This window comes from Pinus tabuliformis, chromosome 2_2 (assembly GCF_031772625.1).
Source record: "Pinus tabuliformis cultivar Carrire ecotype Pingquan chromosome 2_2, CPIR1, whole genome shotgun sequence".
Taxonomy (NCBI): Eukaryota; Viridiplantae; Streptophyta; class Pinopsida; order Pinales; family Pinaceae; genus Pinus; species Pinus tabuliformis.
This window is the reverse complement of record NC_142300.1, coordinates 1051705342-1051716817: the sequence shown is the minus strand read 5'-3', so window position 1 is coordinate 1051716817 and position 11476 is coordinate 1051705342. Positions and strand designations below refer to the sequence as shown.

The 11476-nt window shown below is 34.8% G+C and overlaps 1 protein-coding gene across 1 annotated transcript; it reads right to left on the bottom strand.

Annotated features, from left to right (window-relative positions):
• Positions 1 to 9819: 9819 nt before the first annotated feature.
• On the bottom strand, positions 9820 to 10946 carry LOC149196994 (monooxygenase 2-like). Its single transcript, XM_089403822.1, has 2 exons — positions 10515 to 10946; positions 9820 to 10406 (listed from the first exon to the last, which is right to left on the bottom strand). The coding sequence occupies exons 1-2, from the start codon at positions 10651 to 10653 to the stop codon at positions 9820 to 9822; spliced, it is 726 nt and encodes a 241-aa protein (XP_089259948.1). The 5' UTR covers positions 10654 to 10946.
• Between the last annotated feature and the right edge of the window lie 530 nt (positions 10947 to 11476).

Sequence of the window (11476 nt, the reverse complement as noted above, 5' to 3'; positions counted from 1 at the left end):
GGAAGCAAAGTTTGTGAGGTTGCCATCAAGTCCAAAGGGGGAGATTGTTGGCATTATGTTTCAGGAATGGCTATATATGTTACAGATGTTGTACTTGATGGCAACTCCCATGGCAAGGCTCTCATTTTATTGAAAATAAAGAAGGACGCAGGAAATCAGTTCATAAGGTGCGTACCCGCAGGTACACCATGCAGGGACCGCGTCCAGAGACGCAGGCCAGCCGTTCAGGAGGTGCGTCCACCCAGTGCACACTTTTCAAAGGCAGAAAAGCACACATGGGGGTTTCTTGTGTTTTACTCTTGGTATCTAGCCGACGGTATTGTGTTATTATGGTGTCGGCTCGTGGTATTGTTCCATGATTTGAGGAGGAGCTTGCCTATATAAAGCAAAGGAGATCATTTGGCTTGAGCATGTTTTGGGTTGAATATCTTATGAGGGCTAGATCTGGTCTGGATCTAAACAAGGCGAATCTACTGATGGACCGAGATCTCTTCGGCGCATGTTCGGATCTGTAGATCTGACTGTCTGGGTTATTTCTAAAGTCTTGAAATCATCTATGCCCGAAGGTACGCAGGTACAGTGAAAGAAAAGTGCGTACGGACGCAGGAGCGAAGCGTTTCAGGTGCGCCGGTACGCAGGCACAGAAGGGGTGCAGGTGCGGGGTACGCAGGCACAGAAGGGCTGCAGGTGCGTACATACGCAGGCAGTTCAATAGACTCAGAGCGAGGTACGCAGGCTAGCAGTTGAGCAGGGTGCGTCCGGGACGCAGGCTAGCAGTTGAGCAGGGTGAGTCCGGGACTCAGGCTAGCAGTTGAGCAGGGTGAGTACAGTAAGCAGGCTAGCAGTTGAGCAGGGTGCTTACGTAAGCAGTTGAGCAGGTTGCTTACTTCTCTTAAAATCTTTGTTTATCATTGTTGTGTTCTGGGTTTGGTCCTATTATTGTTGATCTGGTTACTACAGTTGATTGGGTGATTCTCTTACACTTGATGATCAATTGATGCTTATGGATCCAGTTTGAAAATTTATGAAAAGTGGTCCTTGTATGAAAAGAAGTAGGGGGTTGTAGCTCCCTTCCAGGAGAGACTGGGAAAACGAGAGAGAGTTGTAGCTCTCTGCAGGTTGCAGCCTGCGTACTGGTAAATGACTGCACCAGTACAAAACCATTGTAAAAGGAGTTTCTAATTTGAAAGAAGATAGAGACATATTGCAGCAGATGGTTTTCACCCACATTGGGTTTCCACCTTACATCTTGTGTTCTTTGGTGTGACTATCTGTTTTCTTTTGTTCATGCTCATTATTTTATGGTACTGACATGCAAAAATAATTCAAAGAACAAATAAAGAAGATTTATTAAAAGAATTATATAATACTGATTCACCCCCCCTCTCAGTATTATTTCCAACAAAAATTTGAATAGATTTGTGAAATGTCCATGAGAGCTAATGTTATAATAGAGATTAAGGAAGAAATTATGAAATTTGTGCATTATTTAAAGTTACCAATTAGCAAGAAGATTGTGTGAAGAAGATGAATTTATTAGAAGAGGCTTGTTATTTTGCATTGAAAGTGTAGGAGAAGTAGAAGAAGAAAAGAAAGAGAGTAGGTAGATAGAGCAAAAGGAAAAATAAATTATTTCAATTGTGGACAAGAATGATGGAAATGAGAATGGGGTGCATGAATTTGAAAGCATGCCCATGGGCAAAATGCTCGGAGAAGAACAAACATATTAAGTGGGAAAAGGTGAGTGTAGCAATGAAGGAAATGATCTCCATTTGTTATGGAGAATTAGTAATGTTTTAGTGTAGTTCATTTTGTTGATATTATGCCAAAAGAGAGTGAAGAAGGATGTGTAATAGAAATCTACATTGAAAAGAATAACATGAAGGAGTTTGTGCAACAAACTGAAGAAGTATTAGAGTAACAACTTTACCAAGAGAATGTATAGGTAGATTAGAGATGTTGTTGCAACAGTGGATGATTTTGTGGAAAAAAGTGTTACAACAATAAGTGGTATTGTAGTATAAAGTTGCAAGCAGGGAGGTTGCAAAAGTGAGTGATATTGCAGCATAAGATGGTGTCTAAACAAGAATGGCAAGGAATGAGAAATGCCATTACATGAGATGCAAATGAGAATAGTTGATTCACATAATGTTTTACATATTGATTTTGTTGTTGGTAGAATGGAATGTGCCACAAGTAAAAAAGAAGTGGAATATACCAAAGCAAATACTCAACAAGGATATTGCCAAAGTAAATAATATGTTGAAGTGATGATTTATAGTAGTAGTTCAATAGAGTAGAAGATAAATCTTGAGAATTAAGAAGATGAAGGAACAAACTATGTTCATGATCGAGAAGTAGTTGTAATATCAATAGATATTGTTGCAAGGAAATGAAGATGTAGAAAAAAGTAATGATTTGAAGATGATTATAGCAACAATTTGGTTGCAGACATATAAAAAAATAGTGAGGAGATGACTTAGAAACACACGTTGATGGTGTTTTTGGAGACAATAGTGATGTTTTAGAAGAGAGAGGATAAGGAGGTATTAAGCATCATGGAGAGGAATCATCATGGGGTAGTTAGATATATGGGAGAGAATTTTGTTTCTCGTGATGTTTTGGTATGATGGATGTTGTTGCTTGGTCTTTTCTCTAATGGGGAGAGAGAATGTGTTGATGGCTTAAGATTGAGGAGATGATGAATCTATGTTGTTGATGGTGTTATAGTGTCAAATCTTTTGATGTTGTTGTTGTTTCTTAGTGTTTCTTGGATATTTGGATATTGGCCACACATTGATGTTGCTGGAGAGATTACATTGTTGGAAAATGTAACTAGGTTCGGTCTTCATTAAATGTATTTGAGTCATATTGTCAAAAGAATAAAGAAAATAATTTTTATTATTATTATCGTGACTTATTAAAGCATGGGTTTCATGCTTCGGTTACCATGTTTTAGGTCAAAGTCCACAGTGAGGACTTCTAGGATTTATTCTGAGTTAATAGAGTCATTTTACTTTTAAAGAGACCTTTCTTGGGATTTTGAATCATGTAAAAAGGTTTCGTATTGAGTCAAATATAATTTATGTATCATCCACATCAAGTCAGCCTAAGGATACTCAAGTTGGACTAGAAGAGATCAAGTTAGCCTAAGGACATCAATTAAACCTCCCTTGAAGCCTATAAATAGAAGCAAGTTGAATTCATTTGGAGCATCTCATCTCAAGCAAGTTTGATATCTCTAAGGAACCCAAAAAAGTGTGAAGTGGGTCTAAGGAAGCCAAAGGAAGTGCGAGTTGGGTGGAGTCTAAGGAGAAGAAGAAAAACAAAATTTCGGTGCCTCACTCTCTTTGTTTCGTGCCCTAGTTTGGGATATTGAAGTCTTCCAAGCTTTCCTGATGCCGAAAGTTGCTTGATGTCGGAAGCTACTTGAGGCCAGACGCTGCTACATAGTCGAAGTTGCTGGAAGAGAGGTTGAAGTTTTGGGATGCTGACTTGGTGTGGAGGGAAGGTTTGGTCTTGTCTAGGTTGAAGATAATTTCGACAATTTTTTCCCCTCGAGGGGGGGTTTTTCCCTGGCATGGTGCCTATATCTAGTGTTCATTATTTTTATGTGCTTTTTCTTTGGTAATTTCTTGATGAACTAAAGGAAATAAGATATAAAACTTAATAAGAAGTCAAGAAGATCACAAGTAATTATCAAGTATAAGAAAATCTTTCTCCCTTTCTGATTTTCTAACATGGTGTCAGAGCTTTGGTGAAGAAAGAATAAAAAGGAAGTCTCAAGCACTTGATCAAGGAACCATTCAAAAGTATTATCTCAGGGAAGAAGTCTACTGTATTCAAGGAATATGTATAACAGAATCAAGGGAGAGAACAAACTTGAAGGAGCCTCAAACTACAGGTCTTGGAAGAAAAGGATTGACCTCATCCTTGAAAAGAACAAGGTACTAGGCTTGGTCAAAGGAAAAGTAAAGAAGCCTACAGATGACTCTAGTGATGTTGACAAAGTAAAATTCATAGAATTAGAATTGGTGGCCATGACTCTAACGGTAGAAGGAATAAAGGACAATCTTGTCCCATTTATACCCAACATCAATCATACTCAAGAAATGTATGAAGCCTTGTCAAAGTTATTCACTATTAAGAACATTGGTCATGTGGCAAGCTTGAAGAATGAACTAAGGACCAAAATTATGACTAAAGAAGATACAGTGGCATCCTTCCTTGTGAATATAACAAGAATCAAAGATGGTTTTTTTGGCCATTGGTGAAATTTTTCCAGACAAAGAACTCGTGACCACCATTCTATTAGGATTTCCACCTACTTGGGGTGCATTTGATGCAGGACTTAACAATTGGAAGGAAGCTCCCACTTTTGAAGAACTATGGACTGACTGTAGCCAAGAATAATTGAGGATCTCTCTAGTTTCCAATCCTGAAGAAGTATATAATGCCTACACTGCTCAATACAAATGAAAGAAATCGAAAGGACCAAGGAATAAAGTAGACATGTCCAAAGTAGAATGCTATCAATGTCATAAGAAGGGTCACTATAGGAGTGACCATCTTGACAATCCAAAGAATAAGAAAGATATAGATTGTGCTAACATTGTTGAAGAAGAAGATCCAAAGAAAGTCAAACCTGAAGAATCTGACATAAGGGACCCACATTATTAAGTCCTTTGTGTCTGGTCCAAGATATTCTATCTTTTATTTCTTATTTTTTGTTTATTGTTTTTTAGAATTTATAGGTTTTTAACATGTTTTTGGAAAAATACATTGTTTTTTTTTGTTGTTGTAATTTTATAGGTATCCCTCGAGATTTGGAGGGAGCCCCCAACAACTCCCAAAGATAAGTATCTCATTTCCTTTCATATTTTGGTTTTATTTATATTAATACTAATCACAATTCTCCCTCTATTTTCTTGATTAGGAAAACATCTGCTATATTCTTAAGGAGTATGAAAGAGGACTTCTCAAGACAATGTTTGTCAAGGAACAAAGGTATGCTTTAAAACATTGATTTCTTTATAATAAATGTTTATTCATTTGACAATCCATTACTAACATCGTTGTGTCTAGCTATAGTGAATCATATTTATTCTTATTTTCGGTGATTTATCACTTGATAAATCTACCCCACTCCTATTCTTAATTGATTTTATAGAATCTTGGACAGGTCCTAAGGGTATGCTTATGGAAATGTCTAAAACTCTAAACTGCTTAGGGTTATTGAGGAATGTTATTTGAAGTTTTTATTGATGATGTCATGTTTAGTATTTTGGTGATCATGAAAACCTAACTTATTAGGATTGAATCATAAAGTCTAAATTCTCGAACCTTTGAAAGTTTTGGTAATATTGGGTTCGCTATGTCCCTATATTGAAACCCTAACTCATTAGGGTTTGGTGAAATGTGTAAGCAAGGCCCTTATAATTTCTTAGAAATGATTTCCTTAGTATGTGTGTGTTTTTCTGATCAAACCCTTGTCTAATCAAGTTTGTTGTATGCCTAACTCTTATTGATCTTTGTGAAGTTGGGTTTGACTAACAAATGATATGAAATTCCTATGCATGATTATGAAGTCCTAGATGTATGAGTTGACCTATTTGTCGATGGTCATGAATCCTAGAGTTTGGAACTAAGCTCTAGTCAAAGTTTGTATTTCTAGGATGATAGCTGACTTAGACTTTAAAGAAACTAAGTATTTGTTTGATTTTTTTCATCATATGTTCTTATTATTCTTTTATTATTAGATAAAGCACTTTACAATTTCACCTTGAAGATCCTCATAGTCTCTACGGACTTTGTGGGCTCCACCTTACTTCTCTGTCCATTAGACTATGTTTCCTCACCAGTTAAATTGATGTCTACATGTTTAGCTTCTCTTTCATTTCCCTAACATATTTGTGGACCATGCGTGTTTATGATCTATAATTCCTGATCTTGTTGTGTTTGTACACCTAATTTTGTAAAATTTTTGTTAATTAGAATTCTGATTACATGACATTCTCCACCTTGATTCATCAATAGTACAAATGGAATAAACTATATTTTGACCCTTTAAGCATATTTTACACTAGATGTTCTTTCCACTAACTATACTCATGCTTCATTATGGTTTCTCTGAAAAACTTACATCCTTTGGAAAATTGTCATTTCGATTCCATTATCCCCTTTTCACTATTGGAATATACTCAAAGGCCAACTTTTGCCACTTACAAAGGATATTTGTTTAGAAGTAGGAACTTTTGTATGTTAGGAACATTAAATAATATTTATTTGAGTACATATAGACTTTCATATTTAAAATTTGATGCCCCATTAAAATTTTGTATCAATGTGGAATTGTCAACATTATTTTTTTTTTACATATTCTTGAAAGTAGTTTTAGAAAAACTATCTATCTCTCAAACTTAGAATTTTGAAAGACAAATCACTAAAGAAATGCTTTCTAGATTGATGAATATGTAAAAGGTCGAGTAAATATATTTTTCTAGTTTTGTGATCTAGGGTCACCTTTCCTCCTCAAAAAATATCAAAAATATCAAAAAATGTTATATAATACTGGTTTTTGGCCTCTTTTTATTTCCACATGATGTGGATTGGATCATTATAATATTTATCATTTATCTTGATATGTTTGAGAGTGGAAAAGTTTGAGTAATTAGGATGGATGCCAATTTTTTTGCATGGGCTCCATTTTGGAGAATTAAGGTTTAAAACCTTCTAGAAGCATTTTGAGGAATTAAACGAAGTTTTTGTGACTTATTAAACATTTGTTGCACTTGCAAATGGGTGTGCATAATATTCTCAAAAGAAAATTCTACTCTTAATGCATCCCAACTATTATCCTCCTCCACTCCTTGATGTCCACATACAACATCCAAAGATGAAGGTGTAAAATATATAAAACATGTTTCGAATGAGGACTTACTAGTAGGACTATGGATTTTTTTATATAAGAGAGTTGAATATAGACCATATCTTCATCCCGAGTCTTCATATCCTTCTAATTGTAATCCCTCAAAGGATAAAAGAAATTCTTGTAGTCTACCTCTTCTTTCTTATATGTTTGTAAATGGAATGTGATAGACCTATTTAACTTCATGTGCATTTACTGCCATAACATAGTCTAAAATGCACTAATAAATCTAGTGTCACTGTCCGAAATGATGCTTATTGGTATCCCCAAGTGCACTAATACTCATTCAAATAACAATCTTGCTACATCTTATTGTCTAATGGTCTTTTATAAAGCATGAGAATCCACATCACTTTGAACCTATCAACTACCACAAAGAAGTAGTCATTTACTATTTTGGTTGTTGGAAAACATCCCACAAAATCAATGCAAATGTTTTCCCAAAGAAGAATGGGTGTAGGTAAGGGATGGTGAAGACCCTATTTCTTACTACTCGGCTTGCCAATGAAATAGGATTTTCATACTCTAATTAATCTTGTGGCATCTTCTTGCATTTTGGGTCAGTACACATAACTCCATAAGTTGTCAATTGTTTCCCAATACCACAATGCCCTATAATATTGGAGGAATGAGCCTCTCTGAATAAGCTAGAATGGCTTACCTTTAGGAGCACAAAACTTATCTATGTTATAAAGTAACCCATTAGGGAGATGATAGTCAAATGTGTTCCCACCATCATCTAAAGAGATGTTGAAGCATCTCCTTCTCATCTTTTGTGTGTGCCTTTCTCTATCCATCATGGGTGAAGGGATCCATGTCAAAAGAGTTTCCAAAGATATAATTTTATATGCTGGTGGGCTTGAAAGCATGTATGCCAACTTGTCCATGTTAACCTTCTTGTATTTCATGAGTAAATGAAATCATTAGAAGAACCTCATTGACTTGAAATGTATCGTCTACCTCAATGTTTTGCCCATATGAATTTTTTTTTTTTCAATTGCTTTATATAATATATTTGTAGTTGATATTGATATATTTTACACATGGACATTACAATATTATATTTTTGATCGTTTTACACAACACATACATAATTATTGACATTGAAATATTTTACTCAATATAATCATTGAAATATTCTATTTACGATTCACATTGTCCACATTAAAATGTCTCTTACTCTATAATATATGATATTGAAATATTTTAGTCATCATACATACTAAAATATTTTGTTTCTCATCCACATTGATTTTATTTTATTGATATTTTTTAAATTCCATATATCTAACTCATTAAGAATTGAATGAATGACTCCCATGGGGCATAGAGAAAATGTTGATAGGGTGTTATGTTAATATTGATAGGGTGTTAGGTTAAGGCACTTCGTGGTATAAATTTCATGAGCTTGAAACTCCATTGGAAAAATGCCAACCATGCTAAGGGCTGGTATAGCCATTAAAAATGATTTCATTTAAGGTAATAACTGAGATATTTTATTTATAGTGAACATGTATATATTTATGTTTTTTTGTGTGGGTGTCTATAAAGTAGATATCTAAATATCATGGATATTCAAACATCTTGTTTAAGTCCTACATTGAAATATTTTTACAACATAAAATAATTACATATCTTCCTGGCAAGTGATTAATTCTTATATTTTCACTTCCCTTAAAGCCCTTATAAATAAAATATTTCAATTCTTTATGATGGGGCATATTTTAACATTTTAATGTGGAAAATGTGAATTATAAATAAAATGTTTCAATGTCAAATACATATGTATTATGCCAACCTAGATCCATCGAAGATCAAATCTACTTTCACTCTAAAAATAATTATCTCTAAAAAAATGATTCCCTCTTGACATAACAATAAACCAAATAAATATTTTTTTAAATAATAATCAATATTATTTTCTAATTAATAAATATTCTATTTTTATTTAAAAAAACATACAATAAAAAGTATACATTTCTAAATACCTTTTTGCACTAACAAATAAGCCACATATTCAACCAAAACAATATAATAAAAAAAATCCAACACATTTTCTAATTAATAAATATTTTATTTTTATTTAGAAAAAAACATATAAGAAAAATTACACATTTCTAAAAACCTTATATACCTTTTTCATTAACAAATAAGCCACATATTCAACCAAAACAATATAATAAAAAGAACCAACACATCCCCTTGGATTCATATAGCCCTGACAAGTAAACCACATATTCCAGTCCCAACAATATTAAAAAATAAAATAAAATAAAAATATATCCTTTTGCACTTACAAATAAACAAGATATTGAGCTGAAACAATTAAAAAAAAAAAATCAAAACCAATACATTCCCTTTGGTTCATATTCTAAATTAAATACCAAATAAATTACAGATTTGTATATATACCATTTTACACAACAAATAAAACCACATATTCCACTAAAATAGTGGAATAAATGACAAAAATTACTATTCATGTTTTTTGATTCCCCAAATAAATTACACATTTCTATATACCATTTTAGACTACAAATAAAACCACATAGTCCACTAAAATAGTAGAATAAATGACAAAAAAAATTATTCATGTCCTTTGATTCCCCAAATAAATTACAGATTTCTATAAATACCATTTTACACCACAAATAAAACCACATATTCCACTAAAACAGTAGAATAAATGACAAAAAGAACGATTCATGTACTTTGATTCCCCAAATAAATTACAGATTTCTATATATACCATCTTACACAAGAAATAAAACCACATATTTCAAATAGATGAAGGAAAGAAATATTGATGCCCTTTGATTCCTATTGAGATGATAGCAAAACTTCATATGGAATAACCTATCAGCTGCCCTCGTCGGATGAAATAAGACGGTTCATTTGAAATCGAAATTATATTTACGAAATGGGTTAGGGTTGATCGGAGGGAACAGAGTCCGAGAGTCAGTGGCTGCAAAGAAGCGGAGATAAGACATGGACATCACAGGCACCCAAAACCACTCGCGAAGAAATCGAAGAAAAGGGGAGTAGCCATCCATCACAATGCCTGCCAAAAATGCTCCTCCAGTGATGCCCAACACTCTCCATTTCCTCGCTGCCCCGTACTCTCTAAGACATTCCTCTACCATTCTTTCTTCTTCTATTCCCCACTTATTTCCTAGATTTAAATTTAAGACGGAGAGGCATCTACCCAAAACGACAGCGTCCTCAATTGCCGAGCAAGTGCCTTGACCCAGATCAGGTGTCATTGGGTGCAAAGCGTCTCCAACAACTGTGACGCTTCCCTTGCCCTTTGCCTTCCTGTCCCACTCCCACGGCCAAAACCACCTCAACTTTAGATCCGCAATACTCAACGTATCTGCGGAACTGCACTTTATTAACTCTCCAATGGGTTCTGGAAAATCTCTCACCGCCTTTAACGCTGCGCATCTCAGAGTCTCGGGATCGCGAGATACCTTGGCATCTGTAGAATTATTTATGGTGCTAATTATAACATAAATAAAAGCGAAGCACCTACATAATATACAAAACTGAATTGATAAAGAGGTGGATATCATATTTAAGAAGTTACCTTGGGGTTGCAATTTCCTGGTTATAAACCAATAGACTTGTTTATCTGTGCAGGGAACGAATTCTACCCTCACTCCTTTACCCACTATTTGTACAATTTTTTTCTCTGTTATATGATGGCCCTCAGGAAACATTGCCATCCCTCTAATGGCAACACGTCCGGTGGGCTTAGCTGCTTCTAAGCCAATGGCAGTTCCTATTACAAATTCAAAATTCAAATTTGAATTCCTTTAGCGCCTTTACTAAATTCAAAATAAAACGGAATTTGGAAAACTGTGGTAGACGAGGAAGCCAACGGAGGTTGCAGGAGGAGACGGGACAGGTTTGACAGTGGTCGCAGATACATTGAATACTGGAGCTTGCCGGAGGTAGGGTGATCGAGTTGCCGGAATATGCATGGAGATGTATGGCTTTCATCCATATGTAGCATGCCTTCAGATGCACGAATGTCCTGTCACAGGTACTTAGCGCTCATTTATGTTTCTATAGGGTTTGAAATAGGAACTGCCATACAATTACTATCATGTGTGGTCTTTAGAGCATTTAATCGTCTCTACATGTCACGGTCTTTTCTTAGCACATGGAGTTCAATATACTATGTCCTCAACTGAAGGACACAGGTTTACATTTTCGTTCGTTGGCTGTGTGTGGCCAATGGCATTCGTTCCTTTAGGGAGCATTGAAGTGACAAATTTTAAGTTAAAATCACCGAAGCGTGCTGAGATCATAAACTTTTTAATAGTTTGAGATTCCACGCAGAATTTTTATGCACATTCAACCTGTTTCATCCGTGACCCGTCTTGTCAATATATTTTGTCCATGTGCAAAGGTACCTCTCACCAGACTCCCCCTCGTAATTTTTCTGGATGATTAGTGTTCAGTGTATCTGGATTGTTTTTTATTTTTATTTTTTATTTTTCAAAGTAAAGTGTAAATATAAATAGTGTTTTTAGAAATAGGTTT